Source organism: Xenopus tropicalis, chromosome 1, assembly GCF_000004195.4.
Source record: "Xenopus tropicalis strain Nigerian chromosome 1, UCB_Xtro_10.0, whole genome shotgun sequence".
Lineage (NCBI taxonomy): Eukaryota > Metazoa > Chordata > Amphibia > Anura > Pipidae > Xenopus > Xenopus tropicalis.
In genome coordinates, this window is record NC_030677.2 from 187122730 (window position 1) to 187145836 (window position 23107).

The 23107-nt window shown below is 39.8% G+C and overlaps 1 protein-coding gene across 8 annotated transcripts in view; it reads right to left on the reverse strand.

Annotated features, from left to right (window-relative positions):
* The window catches only part of mast4 (microtubule associated serine/threonine kinase family member 4), a 294389-nt gene that overhangs the window by 68017 nt on the left and 203265 nt on the right, over window positions 1–23107 (reverse strand). For all 8 annotated transcript variants that reach the window (XM_002934204.5, XM_012967214.3, XM_012967220.3 and 5 more), the window contains 2 exons: window positions 11272–11360; window positions 1914–1983 (listed from right to left, as the gene is read on the reverse strand). In XM_002934204.5, the coding sequence (XP_002934250.3) occupies window positions 1914–1983; window positions 11272–11360 (159 nt within the window). The remainder of the gene's footprint in view (window positions 1–1913; window positions 1984–11271; window positions 11361–23107) is intronic.

The following is a 23107-nucleotide window of genomic DNA, read 5'->3' on the forward strand; positions in this document are numbered from 1 at the left end:
ATTCTGTTACATCATGAATCCATTTGCCATTTTCAGCACGAGGTATGAAAGAACATTTTGCTATGAAAAATACAGAACCTAGCAAACCCTTTCCCCAAAGAGAGACTAATATTTATTATTTATAACTTCTCCAGTGGAAACCTTTTATTGGTAGCTTTCCCAAACAAAAAAATCACACACCCCTTCCTTGGAGTGATTGCAATGTTCCCAGAGCTAGTTCCCTAGCTAGTGGCACTGCCTGGTGAAAAGGTTTCCAAATCTAGTAGCGATCAGATGACCTTGATAAAAAGAGATCCATTAAACTGGTAAACCGTTTAGTTAAAAAACTAAATAGTCTCCTAATTGTCACTATTGTAACTATTGTTATTTTACTCTATATTTATATAATATTATTGATAGATACTTCTATCCAATAACTTAGTTTAATAACTATTAATAGAATCTGAATGTTATTCTATGAGCTAATGTACTTCAAAAAGTTTAATGCTAATAGCTGGGGTTAAGTTGTATCTCGCCCATCTGGCCCGACCCTTGGGGATGCCAAGTTACTAGAACCCCTACAGACCCATATAAATAATGTAATGGTGACAATGAAAGGTTAGAAAGGAATTTGTACATAGGTTTAGCACATTGTTATCTTAGTATTCCAAAAAGGACGTAAAAACACCCCCTTTTATTACTGTTTGTTCTCCTATGGACCAATAGAAAGGTAATTACAAAAGGTTATACCACTTGTGTAATTCACAGCTCATAATAATTTTAATATATTCTGATGCATTGCGGTCCATACATAAGCCTCAATGGTCTTAAGGGGGCAGGACATCCATGCACAAGATCATTAGCAGGTAAATATTTATGCCACCTCTCCTTCACTATAAATAAAATCTCATTTCTAACATATTAAATCCCTTGAGAGCTGAACAGGCCTGCCTTAACATTTTCAGTTCTGACATGTATAGAAATGCAGCCATACGAGACTGCACATCGATGCCACCCTGGGAGGAGAACATTGAGAAAGTTCAAATGGAGGTGTGTTGATCCAAACAAAAGGCTAATATGTGACTTGTTTGTTCTCAATCCAAGCTACGCTCTCTGTGCATGAGTGCATCTGTTGGCACCACACTAATTCAAATACACAAATGGCTGAGCACACAAGACCTTTAAAATCTTGCTGCCTACTGTATAATTTACCTTTTTCCAACCAAAATGCCCAGGCTACAATCATTTCAGATGGGATGCAAGGCAATAATAAAAAGAATTAAAGTCAAAATAAATGCACTTCTTGATTATAATACAAGTCGAGTGTATATGAAGTCCTGAAGAATAATAACAGAAGGTTTTTAACAGAGAGATGACTACATACTTATTACAGTTTCCATCAAATAAACTTAAAGAGCTTTAATGTGTCTCAAGTTCCTTGTTACAATGTGCACTTTGTCGTTCTATTCAATTATCTGCAAATGCCATGATGACGTACAATATCTTTTACATTGTGAACTCAGTGTGACTGGCAAAAGATCTAAGCTGGTATAGTCTTTATATAAATGATAAGTTGCCAACGGAAAGGAAATGCCAATGCTTTACTCAGGTACCAAGATTCCCTTTACTTTTACAGGCTTTAATCATTTAAATATATGTAACATTCTGAGGAAATTAGTAAGAATGAACATTGAAAGATATGAAAGACCATTTATATAACACAGAATAAGGTTTACAAACAGAATTTCTTTATTTAAAAGAGTTCCTACTGTGAGCATGTGTAGGGCAAGTCATGCGTGGAGCGGAATAATACCGAGTAATGTGTCATTTCCTCGCTACAATACATTAGAAAGCAATTAGATAAGATTAGAATGCTAATTAGGCGCTGGAAAAAGAGAAATGGTGCCCTGTGTACTCCGGGACCAAATTCCTACCTTCGTGCAAATGAGAAATGAGCCGACGCGCTGGGAGAGAAGTTCCTTGGGCTGTCCTGGGGGCTGCTTCCTATAGGAAAGAGAGGGAACACTAAAGGTTACTGATTTTGTACATATAATGCTGCAGTTTTATTTGGGGGGGATTAAACCGAACATTTTCACACAAAACACATAGATATAACAGGCAGCAGCGCACGACTACGGGGCACAACTATTTTATCACAGAACAAAAAGTTCATGTTGCCAAAAATCAGTGCAACTGAATGATTTCATTACACAGGGAAATACAGATTGCATTTTGCCCTGTATCTGTTTGCTTAAAATGCAAGAACTTGGGTTGTCCTGACATTTGATTTGAATCACTTAACCTTTCTAACCTCACACATGCTGCTGTCTCTTTCTATTAAATTAAAATGTCTATCATAAGAAATGTTCCACGTCCGTCCTCTTCATCGCCATAAGCCCGCTTTCAAAACAGTTGGGGTTTTTTTTTTTTCAACTTATACAATTATAAAGCAGACTCGTCCATTTTTACAGGGAAATTTTTTCATGTAGAATATTTACTAAATAAACAATGATTTGATATCTCTGCATTTCAGGATTGTGCTGTATGATAAGAGGATTTAGCGCATAACGGTCATGGTGGCACTGGATAATACATTGGTTATAAAGAGGAGGTTAAAGGAGTGGTTCACCTCTATATTAACTTTTAGTATGTTATAGGATGGCCTTTTCCTATCAACTTTGCAATTGGTCATTATTTATTTTTAAACTTTTCAAATTGTTTGGCTTCCACTTCTATATCTTTCCAAATTTTTAAATCGCTGACCCCAATAGCCAATAACTATTGCTCTGCAAGCTTACAATTTTATTATTGTTACTCTTATTCCTTATCTTCCTATCTATTCTCCCTCAGTCTCTCATTTAAACCACTGCCTGGTTGCTATGGTAAACAAGACCCTAGCAACCAAATATCTGCTAAAATATCAAACTGGAAAGCTGCTAAACAAAAAGCTAAGTAACTAAAAACAGATACAAAATAAAAACCAAGGGCAAATTATCTCAGAATATTAATGCCTACATCATACTAAAAGTTAGTATAAAGGTGAACAATCCCTTTAAGAGGGGAATCCAGAAATAGAGGAATCCTACCAAAATATCTTCCAGTATTCCAGTGCATTTATTAGAGACTTTCTTGGTCTTTAAATGGCACCTATTGGTGGAAAACTGTTTTCGTCACCGGAAGTTCAGGCTAATAGGGACCATACTCCAGTCAGAGGAAACAGTATCATTTTGTGCAAAAAATGTTTATACAGAGCTCCCAGTGCAGACAGCCACGTTTGGTCACATACATGCACTTAATAAGAAAGCCTCCAGGGTCACTTATTATGTGTATTTGTGTCACACACATGTCCATGATTTGCGAGCTGGGACACTAATCCTTATTTGCATGCTTGTGGCCCAACATGGGTGCCTGCACCAGGAGTTCCTCCCACTGCGAACAGCATAGTGTGTGTGGCAAGGCCATTTTTATATTAAGGCACCTGTATATTTGTTTTCTAAAGGTTCCCAAAACGTCACACACACACGATGTAGGGGGCATATTTAGGTCCGGTGGCAGCGGACCTAAATACAGCCCTGGAGCGTGGGGTTTGTTAGCCTGCACCTCTGGTGGGCCTAACTGGAAAACTAAGTAATAAAAAGTAACCAAAACAGTCCCCTGTTCATCATTATATATTCTATTCTGTTGCATTGATAGTCACAGTAAACCCAGCAACCCCACTCTTGATGCAGCATGATTATAGTTATTCATTTATTGTATTTCCGTAGGGCCGGATAAATACTGGAAATAAAGCAAAAGATGGGCTACCAATGACTGAGACCTATGGTATTGCCATTGTGCCTATTACCTGTTAAATAGGAGAGTTGGAGAGGCAGGCGTATACGCTAGGGGAAGTGGCAGGTGTCATTGTGAGACTATTATCTGCCAGCTCTTTGGGGAATGTGTTTAGTGAACTCAGAATCACGCTTGATTAAATGGATTAGGCAGGGCAGCAAAGGAAGTCTATACTAATGGCACAATTTGCGCATCCATTTACATCTCTTATGAAAGGGTCAGTCTCCGCTATAATATGCCTTTTCCTTTTTGTCTCCAACGCGGATCATTCCTCTCCCTCTCATACAGGCACACTGCACTCACTGCCTGGGTATTTAATAGTATAATTATTAATAGCTTTCCTCCTTAACCTTGTAGCCTACAATGCACAGGGATTTGAATGAGTACAAACCACTGCTACTGTGCACAGACACGGCCTCTTCAGAGGCCATTCCACTTATTGATCTGACAAATCTCAATGTCCAGAAGCCAGAAAAAATTTGAAGAATAAACTTAGCACTCACAGGACTTTATTGACAAAAATGGAAAATCTCTTTTTTTGTGCAAAATCAACATTTTGGTCATGTCCAATCGTAATAAAGGTTAGGTGTGACTGAAACTTTGATTTTGCACAAATAAAGAGATTTTTTTTTATTTATTAAAGCTAGTCCTGTGAGTGCATACATACATTCATATGCTATTTACATAGAGCTAACACGTTTCTGCAGTGCTTTACAGAGATTATACATTACTAACGTCAGCCCCTGCCCCAGTGGAGCTTACAATCAGTGCTAAGTGTATCAGGGTCCAATTATTGTGCCTGAATGTTATTGTAATGTGGGAGGAAACCAGAGTCCCTGAAGGAAGAAAAGAACACATGGGGAGGAACATACAGATGGAGCCATGCCAGATCAAATTTACCATACAGCGTGAAAATATTCACTTGTGGCAATTCCACTCCCCATCACGTCTACCAGAAACCGAATGTGGGCATTTTATGGATGGCATTAGCTTTAATATAGAACGCACAAAACCAAAGGTGATTTCCCTAAATCAGAAGTTTCCTCTCAAGGCAACTTCCCAAAATCGCGGCGCCGCATATGTCATCCCACCGGCGATTTACATTCAAGCTGGTGGGATGGCATATCAGGGAGATTAGTCGCCTGCGACAAGGGAGATTTGTCATAGGCGACTAATCTCACTGTCTGCCACGGCCCTAAGATACCAGATACCACTAACTATATCTCATGGCAGTTCAAGTTTTTATGAATTAAAGGTGATCATACACTAAAATCTGCTCGTTTGGTGATGTCGCCAAGCAAGCGGATCTTCTCCTGATATGCCCACCTACGCCAAACGATTGAATTAAAATGGTGGTCACAGGCGCCATTGGCTTGGGGACCACATCAATGAGCCAATGCAGTCCCCAATCGGACAGAAAAATCAACCCTGCCTGATCGAGATCTGGTTTAGCCGGAGAGGCCTGTCGGTAGTGCCCATACACGGCACATAAGCTGCCGAATCAGTATAACGGGCAGATATCGGCAGCTGAAACTGGCCCGTGTATGGACACCTTAACTGTGCTTTGAGCCCTACAGAGGAGAACAACTTGGACAAGTGGTAAAAAAAAAACCTAAAAGCTATTACATTATTGTGCCTGGAACAATTCTACAACTTTCTCTTTTTTTAAACTCTCTTTTTACCATATAAATTAAATATTTTATCATTTCGTTATTTTCTAGCTTTATCCACGTTAAGACGTTTTCCTATGAAGTCTACCACAGAAGAGGGTGCTCTAAAATACAAATCTCATTGGTACCACCCTTAGTTCATAGGGTTAAAATACAGGTATTGGACCCTTACCCTGAATGCTCAGGACCTGGGGTTTACCGGATAAAGGATCTTTCTGTAATTTTGATCTCCATACCTTAAGTCTACTAAAAACTAACTTAAACATTAAATAAACCCAATAGGGCTGTTCTGCCCCAATAAGGGGTAATTATATCTTAGTTGGGATCAAGTACAGGTACTGTTTTATTATTACAGAGAAAAGGGAATCATTTAACCATGAAATAAACCCAATAGGGCTGTTCTGCCCCCAATAAGGGGTAATTATATCTTAGTTGGGATCAAGTACAGGTACTGTTTTATTATTACAGAGAAAAGGGAATCATTTAACCATGAAATAAACCCAATAGGGCTGTTCTGCCCCCAATAAGGGGTAATTATATCTTAGTTGGCATCAAGTACAGGTACTGTTTTATTATTACAGAGAAAAAGGGAATCATTTAACCATTAAATAAACCCAATAGGGCTGTTCTGCCACAATAAGGGGTAATTATATCTTAGTTGGGATCAAGTACAGGTACTGTTTTATTATTACAGAGAAAAGGGAATCATTTAACCATTAAATAAACCCAATAGGGCTGTTCTGCCACAATAAGGGGTAATTATATCTTAGTTGGCATCAAGTACAGGTACTGTTTTATTATTACAGAGAAAAAGGGAATCATTTAACCATTAAATAAACCCAATAGGGCTGTTCTGCCCCCAATAAGGGGTAATTATATCTTAGTTGGCATCAAGTACAAGGTACTGTTTATAATTACAGAGAAAAAGGAAATCATTTTTAAGAATTTTAATTATTTGATTAAAATGGAGTCTACAGGAGATGGCCTTCCTATAATTTGGAGCTTTCTAGATACTGGGTTTCCGGATAACAGATCCCATACCTGTATAGGAAAATGGCTTAACAGCGATTGCGGCAGCAAATGCGTGTTCACCTATAATCTCACCCTGACCTACAAGCTGGGCTATCAGGTATATCACCAAATCGCATCCAAATAAGCCCCCCTGCCCCACAGTTGGGTAACTACTGGTCTACAGTATACTAAAAGTTAATTTTAAGATGCAATATAATAATAAATAATAATAGCAATTTCCTTTGGCTATTAAATAAACAAACTCCTGGTTGCTAAATATTTAAAATTTTACTGATTTTTTTTGAAGCTTTATTTATGTGTTTTCATTCTCATTACTGTCCCTAATATGCAACTGTAAAAAAAAACAAAAAAAAACCACAGCAAGCAAAGGAATTAATTATATAAATAAATAGAATGTCTGGAAAAGTGGTAACTCCCAGCTGTGTGTTTAATTATTAGAACATAGGAGATATAAAGTACAGACCAAGCATTGGGGGGGAAAAAAATCTAAATAAAAAAACAAGTTTATTAAAAGGCTGAGTAGCGAAGAAGCCAGATACGTGACCTTCATCGTTCTCTGCTCTACTGACAGTTCTCATCCACCCATCTGCAAGTCAATACCTGAGAGATTTTTAAATGAAAACTGGTGCCAGTGAATTCCCTGCCCATATGTGCAACGCTTGCTTATTACTTAAATCCTGCTGTTCCTTGGGATTGCCGAATGCTCATAGTTGTGCCGTAATGTTGATATACTGCAGAGACTATCGCTGATATTTCTGACCTGCCAAAGGGAAAGTAAATGGCGGCCAGACAGTAGGTAGGTAATTAACTCATTCTTCCTTAGGGGGAAAGTGGCAAAATGAATAGGTAATCACCACATCACAAGAGCAATACACAGGGTGCCTCATTTAGGAAGCTTTCATTGTATATCCAAGATTAATTAAATGCTTGCATTGTTTAGTAATTAGCTGTGAGGAGTACTACATCTTCGCCGGAGAAGGAAGAGATGCAGATCTTTAGGAAAAGGCATATGCTGAACCCACTATGTTCATTATAAATCGACTTTTAATAGCTGTCTACTTGCAAATACAGTTGGTTTTGGTGAACTGAAAAGATATTAGTGCCGAGGGAATAGGAGGATTAATTATAATTGACACTGTTAACTGCTGGTGCCAGGTGATAATTTAAAAGTATCCTTGATTGTCGATCACATTTTATACAATTAACTGGAAATGCGAAACAACATGAAGCCTTTCTTGTATTTCCATGTCTGATAACTGGATTATATACAGGAGTTGTTATTCAATAATGTGATTAAAGGGGATTATAGGGCAGTCTGTTATTTTTATGAATTACAGTCACGGTAAGATGAGTCAAAGAAAACACGTTACCTTTTTATTATGAAACACTTATGGAAAAATATATTTTTTATTTTTTTTTGAGGAAACAATAGTCACAGGCTCTTCTCCCAGTTTTACTCAAGCATAGTTGAAGCAGCAGCAGGAATACTGGCCCTCAGAGTAAGGAGTACATAAATACTGCTCTAAACAGTGTGGGAGAGTTAAAATTAACATCTTTAGAAAATGCCTACAGTGAAAGCTTAAGTCTTATAGAAGTCAATGGATTGAGCGACCCTGGTGCTGAAGTCCTTCTAAAGGCCATGGTTGGGTTTTCTCTAGGCCTTGCTGGACTATATCTGTCTCCATGGCTGCTCAGCCAGACAGTAGGGGTGGTTTCCATTCTCTGAAATCCTTGTATTAGGGTAGGTACGTTTGGCATTCTAAAGCACATGTGTAAGTCAATTTAGTCTCTCTCCACAGGCACTACATGATATGGCTTATAATCAGCCATCATAAAGACCATCAACACAAGGGCAGAAATGTCGAACTGGCCAGATCACCTGACATTTAGACAGCAATTCAGTTAATTTAATTAAAATATGGCTGTGGTTATGGGCTGCTATTGTGGCTATTCTGGCTCACTAAGTGATCTTCCACATTAATCACTGGGATCAGCAGTCACAATCACTTAACATTCCAAACAGCTAATCTCAGGTGGGACTAAACAAGGGACTAAAGAAGCAGATACCAAATAGTGCCCTCATGGAGCCAGACTAAAATGATACAGCCTGCATCATGCAACATACCAGGCCAACAGCAAAGTGACTCTGTATATAATATTCCAAGCTTGGCTATTAACCAATACGTGTCAGACTCTCGTAAAAACACAGAGGCAGCGAGATTGGTTCTAAGCATATGTTGCTTTACAGGGAGTTAAAGGAAGGAAACTGAGAAAGTCCAATGATATTATATCTTTGAAAAAGATGAACAATGGGCCTCTGGCAGTCAGAAGAGTTTGGTGATTTTAAACAATCACATTACACGTTGTTTGTACTGCACTGTTATTGGCAGTACATTCTCATTCACACGCATTTGCTATCCTACATGGCACCCTGCCCACTGTTCCAGCCTTCTAATCCGCTGTCTATGTGGAACAGAGGTTTAAATAATGGTTGCTAAGGTGTGCCGCTGTCTTTGTTGGGTTTGTTCTAATAACGAAGCTTCTCCCTAAGGTAAAATAGCCATGCAAAGGCTCACGTGTTCCTAGGAAAATGGTCTAATAGATGTACAGGCATAGGCACCTTGCCCCAAGCTCTTTTGTGCCTGATGCTATGAGGTGCAAATCTATGCTTCTCTGGTATTGAAAGCAAAGAAGAACTCGGGCTCGCCTTGTGGGTGCTGAGCATAGACAGACCCTAAGCTCCTAGCTAGGTTGAAAGCAATGGAGCAGTTGACTACCCTTTCAGCTGGGGTACCAGTGGAGTCAAAACCCAGAAGGTTGGACTAGTGAGATCAAAAAGGCATAATATAGGCAGAAAAATATGCAACAACGCAGCATATGAAGGGAAGACTGTAGAATGGGCAACCCACTAACAACCAAACTCTCAAGGATACCTGTAAACCTAGTTCCTTTGATAACTAATTTGCTTTTAATGCATAGGCCTGGTACTAGAAGCTCTAGTTCAACTGGAAAGCCAAACCTATGCAAATCGTTCCTCCCCAATCACAACAACTCTCTTTCTCAACAAGATTTATTTCTCTTAATGCATAGAAATTAGCTTACTAAGGCAAATGTAACTAGTTTTATATAAGTTTTCAGTTGTCTAGGCAGGACTGGTTACTGTCCCTCCAGGCTTTCAAGCAGTAATTTCCAGCCCACTAACCTTCTCTGTGCTTTTTACAACCTCAGCATAGCCAACCCAAGCATAAATCAAGAGGCAACACATAGTAGTGTTGAGAAACTACAATGAAAAACAAAACTATTAAGAAACTTAAGCATATCATATATATAGGAAGTGTCTATATTGCAACATCAGAACATGTTACACTGTTTCTGATTGCTACAGAACAAAATATACCAGTAATCAAAGAACATTTTTCAGAAACAGATATTCTCCCTAAGGTAACACATGTACTATCCATATCTGGAAAGATTTGCTGGGCAAATCGTTGGGCAATTGCTTCAAGAAAATTACCTGTGTCTGCATGGATGCCAGAATTTTGGGAAAAAAACATGACTGACGAGGGTGAAAATTCACTTACTTTGCACACTGTGTCTACGTAAGCAAATGTGCCCATTGGGCTGAGAACTAACCATCGGTATTATTTACTGAGTGGCTACTGGTTAATAAAAAATATAATAATAAAAAAAAATTGTTGCAGATTTATCAAATTCTCTGCTCTAGAACTATCTTTTTAAGTGGGTAAAGAGAACTGAAATACATAACATTTAAAACAATTCTTTACACAGATATGCAACTCTAACAGTGTCAATAATATGCTGGGAATAGCCAATTACACCCTGAATATTCTAGGAGACCCTACCCTTCCAGCCCCACGTTAATAAAGGCTGATTAACAGAAAACTGTTTAAACAAAGCTATTCGGAATCACATGCTTTTAACTGCAACAAAGCAAAAATGCTGGTAGTGATAAAGCTTTTTTCTCTCCTAAGTCCCTGCTTACATGTTATTACCAGCATAGTCCTAACAATGAAGGCAATTAAGTGTGGGAGTTAATTCCTACACAGACATTTCCATGCTGGAATATAATCTCCAGCATTGCTAAAGAATTATTATCACTTGGTGTGATAAGTTTCTGCATTTTTGTTTTCTACATATGCCCAATAACGTGCTCTCCAAGAATACCATTTAAGGAACATCATCGTTATAATATTTAGTACAGCAGAACAGCAATGGGGAAAAACATGTATTTACATTCTGTTATAGAGTTGTGCTTATGTAAAGGCTCTTTGCATTCATTTGAAAAGCAGCAGTTCTGTTACGCTTTATGGTTTTTAAAACAGCCCCCCAGCAGCCCACTAAATATTGACTGTCTATGGCAGCCCCTGCCCCCAGAACCCAACCAATCAGAAAAAACATCTATCATTTTAAAAAGATATGTTATGTTTGCTAGAATGGTGACATTGGGAGTACGTGGTTTCAGGGAATGTTTCTCTGGGTCTTTGACTGCTGCTGCCAAACAACCCATTTATGACCTAGTCAATGAAACTGAACAACCTTACCCAACATTGGGTTCCTAGGGGAAAATAAAAGCCAGCCTATACTAAATATATACTGTATTAAACCATGACACGGTGCTGCGGAATGGGAAATCAATTGGAAAAGGAGAACACCACACTGACAGCAGTAGCCATTCGTCCGTGACCTTTAACACCATAAACCAGACAATTGTGCTGTTCTATTGGGGATGCATTCCTACCTGTATGAGCAGAGAGAGGGGAGTGAGGCCGAGGAAGGGCAGGAGACTGGCTGCTACCAATTAAGCTCTTCCTGTTGCTTGTCCTACAACTGTACAAGAGAAGAAAAAGAACATGGTAAGAGTTGAGTTAATGCAACAACTGTAAAATTGCCATATTGTCTTGTACAACAGTATTTCAGTCTTTTTTTTAATCCCTGGTATTACATATCCAGCAAACACTCTGTTTTTGGCAGGACATCAGCCCCAACATCTTGGCCTGACTTGCTAACACACACTGGACATTTGGGTTGCTGCAAACTTTTCCCTGTAAAAACGAAAACCAACTCAGCTTCTCAGAGGCTTCTGTACTGAGTCAAACCATGACTTTCAGTTATCCCAATGGAAATTTAAACTTGCACAAAAAATGCAGCAGTAAAAATATATTACAGAGACTTACTATAATTTAGAGCATTTGGAGACCGGTAGGAACTGAAAGCTCAGGGACTGCTGCCCTTAAACCACAGTGATTTGGATATTAGGTCCAGGCAATTGAATAGAAAAGCTTTAAGTTATTCCATTAATATGTATACAGGTATAGGACCCGTTTTTCAAAATGCTCGGGACCAAGGGTATTCCAGATAAGGAGTCTTTCCGTAATTTGGATCTTCATACCTTAAGTCTACTAAAAAAATCAATAAAACATTAATTAAACCCAATAGGATTATATGCATCCAATAAGGGGTAATTATATCTTATATGGGATCAAGTACAAGGTACTGTTTTATTTTTCCAGAGAAAAAGGAAATCAATTTTAAAAATCTGAATTATTTGATTCCGTAATTTGGAGCTTTCTGGATATCGGGTTTCCGGATAAGGGATCCCATACTAGTACTATACTCCATGGCCGGGTAGGTACGAGGAAACCTCATTTGCAGTTTTCAACAAATCAGTTGCAATATAATTATGAAAAATTGCTGCTCGCTGGTTTTGAAAGCAAGAAATATAATAGTGCTGTGGAAATCTGCCCATCAATGTAAAGATCTGTTTGTTTAGGTTGGTCACTAAATCAGCAGATATATATACCTGATTCAGTCACTAATAGGGTGGGGCATTTGAACAAATCAGGGCCAAAAGAAATGTTGGTGGCCACAGACCACAAGCATGCCTAATGGATATCCACATGATCCAGAACCACATAATAATTGGCTAGGCAAATGTTTTATTCCCACACCAAAGCCAATGTGCAAATGATCAAGAATAACCAGACTGGCACGTGACGGTGGCCCATGAAATGGGTACCATCAAAATAGGGTAAAACCAAGGAACTAATCAACTATTTCATGAAAGTTAAGCCAATTGAGGTTTATCAACAAAGTTTTCTCTTTCCTCCTTAAAGAAGCTAGTACAAGTAATGGAAACCCGTTATCCAAAAAGCTCCAGGAAGGGCATCTCCCATAGGCTCCATTTTAATCAAATAATTCACATTTTCAAAAATTATTTCCTTTTTCTCTTAAATAAAACAATACCTTGTACTTGAACCCAGCTAATATATAATTAATCATTATTAGAGGCAAAACAATCCTTTTGGGTTTAATTAATATTTAAATTATTCTTTTGTAGACTTACGGTATGGATCCCTTAGTACAAGGTCCCGAGCATTCTGTATAACAGGTCCCATACCTTTATATCAGCTATCAGTCATAAATAAACAGTGGCACAAAAACTCAGGACAATATTACAGAATATAATATCGCTGCTTACAAATACATTATAACCTACCTGTAAATAAAGCCTCTCTTATTACACGGGTGTGCCAATATGTCATAAGAACGCATCTCTAACAGACAAATGTCAACAAGGTGCTCTCTTTCCCACCCACATAAAAACATAGCAGGTTAATTGCCTCCAAATAAAACGGACCCCAGGGTGTGTGAAGAGGATAAGACAAATTAGATTGTAAGCTCCACTGGGACAGGGACAGATGTGAATAATGATCCCTGTACAATAAAGCAGAAGATGTTGGTGCTATATAAAGGATAATAATAACACCATATCACCGTCTGACAAAGATTTATTCCCAGATGAGTCTTAAAGATCAGTTATCCTTTAGAGTTATTAGCAAATTTACAACATAAAGAAAATTAAAATATTGTCCATCAAATGAAATGCAGGGCTGGGATATGAAAAATGTAATAAAGGAGTAATTAAGAATCTAATTGTTGCAAAACACTGCACATCTGTGTTACGTATCTAGAGATTGTAAAATCATTTCTATCAAGAGAGAGTATAATTCCCATCACTGAAGCATCCCTAAACAATCCCTGTTCCTACCATTACTCCCAGTCTACTGCACGCAACGGTTTTATTTCGGCAACTAACTACTGACTTATGGCAGCGCAACTGGCTGACATGACACAAATGAAAATATATAATATAATTAATATATTACAGAATGTTTTCTACTTTCTAGCATATAGTAAAAAAAGAAATGTTTTCATTGGTGGAACACTGACACCAATAGAAAGGTATTCTTGTTTTATCGTCCACACTGTTCTCCATGTAATGTGTGCTATTACCATACCTATTAAAATAAGAGAACAGTATCAATATCAACTCATTTAGGAGCCAATTTGGCTGTTAGTATGTTTTCAGGCTGTTGAAAGAAACAAAAATTCCCTTGGAAGAATAGGGAGGAACTTCCTTGGAGAAGCAGCCCTGGTCAGAATTGATCCTACAATCCCAGAACGACAGGCAGCAATTCTAACTATTGCTTCTCTGCCACCTCCTAAATAAAAAAATCACATTCCTATGCAATTTTCTCTAGTTTCCTTTCACTTTCCACTAGGCCCAGACTTCCATTTTTTGGGCTCAGGCAAATGCCAGAGGGACTGCTGTAAGGTGCCATAGACAGTCACTATTTATTGGGCTGGGGGGGTTGTTTGGGCCTCTGGTGTGATTGTGACATTATTAATTTGCTTTCCCACAAATCTGATCACAGATCTGGTCACTTGGAATCAGGTGAAATGTACCATGCGTAGCCAGCTTCAATGTACTATGACCGACATGTACTATATGTATGTACAACAAATAGATTTGTCTAATGACATCTATTAGAAAGATCCATGTAGCAATCAGAAGAGAACATCCAGTGAGTATAATGATATGGGAGGTGGACAAGAATGATTTACCAGTTGGTTTGGTAAGCAGACCCCCTAGTCCCCGTGGCCACCTCCCATATCATTATACTCACTGGACGTTCTCTTCCGATTGCTACTTGGCTTTTCCTAATAGATGTCATAAGACAAATCTATTCATTGTACATACATATAGTACATGTTGGTCATTCTACATTGAAGCTGGCCTTGCAAATGTGGGACAGGCGTGCCCGGGGTTTGCTTCCTCCATTGTTGCATATAAATCCCCACTCTTTGGCTGCTTTAAGGTATGAGAGTGGGCAGGGAGTGGGATTTAAAGCAAGCAGGTGGGGGCACGCAAGCAAAAGGGGGCCAGGCATCTTTTTGTGGAGGTGGGTAGTTACGCCACTGTATAGGGTGACATTTGTACAGTTAAACAACACAGCATTTAAAAAGGCTGAACCTGAAAGGCTTGAAAAACTTATTTTATGTTTACATAACCAATTTTTTAGATAAATTAGAGAATTGTCATACAGACTTCAGCACTTAATGTTAATATATGTATTTGGTTTTCATTATTATTATATAATATAGTCCCAAACAAGCCAATTATATCAGATGAAGAACACTGATGAAGAACAATTAATTTTCTGACAGCAGAAGGGATCATTAACTAGAAACGACGCCATTTAAAGCTAGAGAAAAAGGTAAATAATGATACTTCCCCAGAAACGGTTTTAGTGGACTGATTAACTATAAAGGAACATACAATTACGTGTTCCATTTGTCTGCAAAGATAACGAGACAAACATTTCTTCTGCTAACGTGCCACGGTTGTTTGTGTATTTTACATGACACACTGAATAATTGATAGTGTCACTTGCAAGGAAGACAGATAGCGCGTCCCAGACTCCGACAGAAAAGGGAGAACAGAGCGCAGACATTAGTTATGCGCCGCAGAATTGGTCACAAAGTGAGTCCTCGGGAAGCGTCTGGGCTCGCCACCACGGAGAGATTAAAAGCCACTCTTCTCTCAATTTCACTTCTAATTTTCTTTTTTTTTTTTAACCAGACTGACTTGTTTTATTACTAATTATTGTCATCCGTGACACTCCGTGACGTAATTTTAGGTGTTTTTCCCCTTTTACGCATGGATTAAATTAAGAAAAGTCCCCTATCTGCCAAAGCACAAGCTTTTATTCTATAAAGCTGTTGTGGAATCAAGGTAAATCCTTTAGCCAAGCTGGACAGACAGAAGCAGGCACATTTGTACGTATTCTAGTGCCACAGAAACAGGTGCAATTTAGTGTGTATGAGGGGGTATATATAAGAAGAATCCCCTGGTTGGTGCAACTGCTCCTTTACACAGCACTGTATTTAGTTCCAGTACCACCCTAGGCATCAGATTGGGTCAAAACTTGCAGATGGTAACCCAGACAGTCTGGTTTTTGTTGATGGCCGGGTGAATAAGAAAATAACTGAATTGTCCCACCCAATTTCATTGTTCATCTGTGGTCCTGCTTCAGCACAAACCCAGCAGCGAGGAGGCAAGTGAGCTGCTAGGATGGTTCTGTCCGGCGCAGAGGGAGACCGTCTCAAATGTTGGGCTTGATGCTGTGATTCTGCATTTACTACATTCAAATCAATTGCACAGTATCAATTTGATACACAGCTTTGGCACTTATGTTAGTCAATGCCAGTGACTGGTGCCACTAAATTAGACAAAATTAACACTATGTGCATCAAGCTATGCCTTTCTTTTTACATCTATTCATTTTCAAAGCTGCTGTGCTGTTTCCGATGGCTAGTTGCCTTAAGTCAGTTTTGTGCCTGTAAACCTCAACTTATCTTCTAAATTCCTTTGGAAAAGTCCTGCACCATGGAGCTGTTGACTGTATATGTGTAAAACCCTAGAAGAACTGAAGGATGAGGTCCCAGCATCGTCCTTGGGCCACAATGCAGGGTTCTTACTATCAAAGGATATTCTAAGCGATAGTCTTCTGTAGTGCATTAACCACAGAATGGCCATGTAGGACAAGGCACCCAGTGTCTGAGAAATATGACAGTCTGGAGCTCCTGCAGCTAAGGCCACATGGAGCAGTTTCTGACATTTTTCCTTGGTAAAACACATCATCAAAATGTTGATCTTTCCTGTGAGAGGGACCAAAACAGTTCGCTTTCTAGTGAATATCTGATTTGAGATTACTCAAATATTGTTCAGACTAGTAAAAAAATAACATTGATACACTTTTCATGCCATAATTCCCTGGCACTTCGTCAGAGCTCTATGAAGCTGAGCAGAGCTTATGAATATGTCCATCAGCAAAGGAGTAGGTTGAGAGGAACTGTATAACGCAATCTGGAGAACATGGGGCCAAGCAAGGGACTACGCCACATGTGTCAAACACAAGGCCCGTGGGCTGAATACGGCCCTTCTGGCTGTTTTATGTGGCCCCTGGTGACTGTGCCTGACCATACAGTATCTGTAGATTTCGGCCCCCTTAAGTGATTGAGTTTGACACCCCTGGTCACTACGCTATCATTTCAGAATTATTAAATTGGTGCCCCAGAAGTTTGGATTGGTCCAATCTGGCCCAAAGTGGTTAAAGCAACTTGGCTAAGCAAGCAGATCTGTATGTATTCATCTGTTTGCTTGTGACACATTGAGGAAACCACATGGAAAATAAAGTCATTTATTTGACAGACAATTCTTTACTGACACCCAATACAAACAGGTATGGGACCGGTTATCCAGAAAGCTCAGGGCCAGGGGTTTTGCAAAGAAGGGGTCTTTCTGTAATTTTTATCTCCCAAACATTAAAACATTAAAAAAACTCAATAGTATTATTTTGCCTCCGATAAGGATTAATTATATCTTAGTTGGGATCCAGTACAAGGTACTGTTTTTTTTATTACAGAGAAAAAGGAAATCATTTAAAAATTAAGTATTTGATTAAAATGAAATCTATGAGAGATAATTCATTTCATAATTCCAATCTTTCTGGATAAGGTGTTTCCGGAAAACAGATGCCATATCTGTACACCAAAAATAACTATTCCATTAAACAGGTACAGGACACGTTATCCAGAATGCTCGGGACCAAGGTTTCCATACACCAAGGTTTCCGGATAAGGGATCCCATACCTGTACTAAGTAAAACTAAGTAAAACTGGAGCCAAATCACAGCATGCAATAAACATATCTAATCTTCAGCTAGGAATATAGAAGGATATACAAGAATGACCTCTTACTAATACAGGGGACTTTCCTCTCACTTATCTCTATTGCTATAGAACGTCTGAGTGTGTCACGCTGCAAAGCAGCACAGATAGCAGCGACGGAACAAAAGCACCAAGGCGGCTCATCCATAACAAGTATCTTTTTACGAGAGGGCATCACTTGTAATACCAATCTCTTTTCTATTTAACAATTTCTTTTGTGCTCTCAAAACTCACTCTCTGTTTGGAATGTGAGGAGCATAGGGGAGCGGGGACACGTGCGGCTGCTGAGCATGGCCGAGTACTGATGCCCACTGAAACAAAATGCGCTGGATGGCTCAAAGCAAGGAAGACAAACGGGCACATGCATTGGCATTGATAAATGTGTCAATTTATTAACACTTTCCTGCCTACTTATGTTGTTAAATATGAATCCTTCTAGATTAAATAGATAAAGTTGTCCCAGGGTACAAGAAGAAATACAGAGATACATCCTAGATGCAGAATGAGGGAAGGGGGTAATTATACTGACCATGCTTAGCAGTCAATAGAGGGCTTTATGTGTGCAAAACACTTGTTAACCAAGCCTTCCCTTCCTAAAGGCACAGATCACCCCCCATTAATGATTAATCAAACGGCAAATGATATAAAAACAATGTAACAGCCTAAGAGGGGACAGGGCGCGACGGGGATATTTTCTCCCATCTACTAGAAAAAACATGTCATTAATAAGTGGAACAATCACCTTGCCATCACAAGCAATGCCCTTTTGCTCGGGGATTCAGAATGAACAATGGGCAGTGACGGCTTTCCTGGAGTGTTGAACAATTGCTGAAGGAAGGCTCCTCAGACTGGTTGAGTGAGAAAGCAGCCGGCAATTCCACTGGAAAGCGGCCAAGGCTTTAGCATTTATGTCTGCCAGTGTCGGCACAGGCCTGGCTACACAGAGACGGGAGGTTTTATTCAATTCCCCATTTGCTAAAGCTTTCCTTTTAAATGAACAACAATGGTGTCACTCACATAAATGTGTAACTCCCCAATACTTAAGCCTAGACTGTGAGCAACCAAGTGCCACTCGTGATATATTAATATTTACACCAGCTACAAACGAGCATCAAGGCAGTAGTGATTGGATCAACCTCCAAACCAGCAATGAGGCTGTGTTTAAGCAGCTCCCTGGTCACTAGGGTTGTGTTTACTTAGCAACCAGGCAGTGGGTTTGGATGAGAGACTGGAAAATGAAAAGGAGAAGACCCAACTAGAAAGATAAAAAATAAAAAGTAATTCTTTGTTTTTATATAGCTGCTCAGAAAGATGTAGAAGCGGAAGGCAAATAATTATACAGCAATATAGAAAATAAATAAAGAAGACCAATTGAAAAGCTACTAGGAATAAGACATTCTATAACATATTGAAAGTTCACTTAAAGGTGTAACACCCCGTTAATAAACCCATGCTTCCACAATGACACAAAGGTGGAAGAGGACAAGATCAGTGCAGCTTTTACATGGGGCGTCAGGGCCGGATTTAACTTCTGAGCGCCCCGAGGCCGCCCCCCACGAGTGCACAGGCGTGATCGCGCGGCGCCCTCTCCCCCGAGTGCGCATGCGCGATCATGCGTCACCAATGCGCATGCACAATCGCACATTTAAACTCCCATACGGAGCAGTGGGGAGAGGTCCCGACTGCTCCGTATGGGAACCAAATTTAAAAATTCTGTTGCGGTGGGGCGGCATGCCGCCCCTAAACTTGTGCCGCCCTAGGCCCGGGCCTTTGTGGCCTTTCCACAAATCCGGGCCTGTGGGGCGCCCCACCATGACCCTCTGGTTACTTTCTTTACTGTATTTCAGTGGTATGCTTACAATGTATACAATTTGTTTTATTGTTCATCTCTTAAACTGGCTGTATAAAAATAAGAACACTGCTCAGTGGTGTAGCAGTTAGCTTTGCCTTTTTTAAGCAGTTAGTATGGTGTTCCCATGTCCAGATGGATTTCCTCTGGTCTCCTTCAACACAACCTAGAAGCATACAGGAAGGTTAATCAACTGCTGATAAAACTAAGCACAGTATGAATAAAATAGGGGCCTTAGACTGAGGAGAGGTATGTGATTTGTGTATAATCCCTGAAGCTCTAGACTAAATTGGTACTGTATAAAAATAATAATAATATCAATATATCAGTGGTTGCCATCTGAAAAGGGCTTGGAAACATAACTACAAACTTAAACAGTATAAGGTTGAGAGAAGTGAGAATGCCAGATTTATATAAGCATTACCTATACAGGAGCAAGCGTAATAACGAATACCATCTTACTATAATTGTCTTTTTAGTGTTTTTTTCTTCTGAAGAAGTGTTCTGGAAAAACCACATATTTGGTAGGTTTAATTAATTAGTAAAGTTTTTTAATGGTAAATAAGCTATTAGCTATTTGATCTATTAGCTCATCACTTACTAACAATTGCCTACAAAGTGGGAAAGGCACTGAGCAGAATCCAATAAACTTTCATTGTACAGTGTGTGAATAGGACCCAGTGTGACAGTAATGTCAATGGCATACCCTCACGTGTGCCCATGTTCTGAAGTCACTATGGTGACTAGGGCTGGGTTCTGCCCATTACTCCTAGTTCTCCCTAGCCATCTAAGATTACAGCATCCTGTCCAGGAAACAAATCATGGAAAGGAAAACTGCTTCGCTGAACCATAACAAGAACACAATGAAGGTGCTGTTGCTGTCAGAATAAGACGTTTCATATCATTCCTGGAAATAATGTGTAACTCGAAGTATTGTTGTGAACAAAAATACTGGCATAGATGGTGGCAGACAACAGGAAACACACAATAAGCAAGTCAGGATCCAGATAGTCTCCCACCAGCGGAAGGGCTCTGGCTGTAGTCAAAAAGGCTTTTACAGGCTGTGCTTCTACCAAGAAAAGTGTGTGTGTGTGTGTGTGTGTGTGGGGTGGGGGGGGGGGGGGGGGGGGGGGCAATTGCATCTGCACAATGAATTGATTTCTATGTGGAGTAAACTGATTATTAAGCCGCCATTCAACAAGTGGAATATGGAAGCCCTGAAATAGGTGCACTCTAGCATTGTAATGGTACATTTCCTCTCTCTTTATATATACATTTAAGATTTGCTTGTTTGGTGAGGGGGACACACAGGTAGTTCTTTCTACTCATAAGCACATCTTAAGGTGATATCGGGCTAATTTGATCTATGGGCCCTAGGAAAAAAAGATCTAGTTATGACTGGTATATGAGCCGTTGGAATGAGGAACACATCAATGAGCCGATGCAGTCCCTGATTCAACAGCAAAATCATACATGACTGCTCAACATCAGGCCAATTTTCAGGGAGGCCCATTGGGGGTGCCCATACACAGGCAGATAAGCTGCTGTATAGAGAAGAAAGAATTGGACTGGCAGCTTAAAACTGCCGGTGTATGGCCACCTTAAGCACCAATACAAATCTAAAGCTTTATTGCAGCAGAGAAAACTATCCAGTGTTAATCTTGAGTATATGCCAACAGGTCTGTACTAGGAGTCAAAATAGGGCCTGGCATTCCAAGTACACAGAGGTCCAAACAGCCCCCCAACAGCCCACTAAATAGTGACTGTCTATGGCATCTTACAGCAGCCCCTGTAAGGCCCAGTGTTCCCCCGTTTTGTAAACACACCATATATAAGGAAACCCAACCTATGGTCTTACTCTGCTGGACATCTGTATATTTGTTGCTGTGTTGTCTTATGTAAAGGTTGGCTGTGAAGGTTTGCTATCAACCTATTAATCAAGAATACATTTATATTTACTCCCTGTATAATAATAGTCTTTCTGAATGAAGTCTACAAATGTCTCAGTAGCTAAATCAGTTGGGTGGGTTTGTGCCTAAGGGGATAATTGACAGACGGGACATTTTGTCACCTGCATTTCATCTCCTCCAGAGCGGGCAGGTAGGAATGTAACTCTGGATGTTTTGTTGCCCACGCTGGAGGGGATTAAGCACAAGCGACAAAACATCCCGTCTGCTTGGGCTCCTGAAGAGCATTCAGAGATGGGTTGAAAATCTGTTTTGACAAGGCTTGTTGAAAGCTGTTTATATTGCCATAACATGTTGGATTACTCATAGGTACTTATATCCAGCTTAGGAAAGCCTTGCTATGGCTACTCTCCGTCGGCTGTTTCTGCCTGCCTTTGCAAGCTCAATCTAAGGGCTGAAGCTTTGAGTGAGGAAATTGAATCACTGTTTGAGTAGATAACTGAGCATAAACAAACTCCCACTATTGCAGTCTTGCAGGGAGTGTCTCTGGGAAAAAATGAGCAGGCAGATATTAGATTTGGTGTCTTGTGTATAGAACGCCCTAGGACGGAAAGTTTTGTGAAACACTACTGCTTGTTCTGTTTCAGACATAGATTTATCACACCAGGCCATTATTTAAACAAGTACCTATTTATTACAAGAGAATTAAATTGAGAATAGGAAGAATGGGGATTGAAACATTTCTAAATACCCCGATGGGCCGGTGCCTTCCTCAAACATGTTGGCCTGTGGTTAGGTGCATTCTTCTGATAATGCCGCTAGAGGAGAGGTGAGTGTTGGGGCCAAGAGAAGAGTGGTGGGGAGCAGCGGTGGACATTGCTGGGGCATTGGGGGTAGGGTTGCCACCCGGTCAGCCTGCCAAGGCCGGGGCCAGTATTACTATTTTACCAGCAATGTAGTTATTTAATGTGGTTAAATACCCTGAAGTTCAGCCCACCACCTGCTCTCCCTCAAGCCCCTGATATGCCCAGAACCTTCCAAAAACTTACCCTCTCTTCCTTTCTCCTACCCAGATTCTTCTTGAAATGTCGGTGACATCATAGCTCCGCCCCTTATAGGGTGGCCACCTGTTTGGTTTTGACCCGAACAGTTTTTTTTTTTTCTTAGACTTGTTCGGGTCTTAACTCTCTGTTCTGTTTTCAGCCTTTTGAAACCCAAACAATAATCTGGCCAATAAATGAAAACACTGAAAATATTTTGATACTCGCTGTGTTATCTTTTCTATCAACATGGCTTAGTTATCTTCAAGTATAGTTAATTTTTTTATTATTACAGAAATAAATGAGGAATTGGTATTGCGGTACTTGGATAACTGGTTTGTGTATAATAGATTTCTTTAAATTAAAGGACTGGGTTTTATAATCAGGCACAAAATAGACAGAGCGAAGGTTGCCACCTCTCTAGTTTTAGACCATCCCATTTTTTCAAAGGGCTGTCTGGTTCAAGACATTTTGTCTGGTTTAAAACATTAAGAAAACTTGACAGAAATCCTGGCAATTAAATCCAAGTGAGGCAATATCCCTGCCCTGCGGCATAACCCCACCCAACATCATTGTGCCCATCCTTGACTTCATCATGACCACTCCCAGCATCACTGCTCCACCCCAATGCCATCAGCCCCACCCCTTTATTCAGCATTAGCCAGCAACAAAGGTGGTAACCTTAGCCCCTTTGTCCTCACTAAA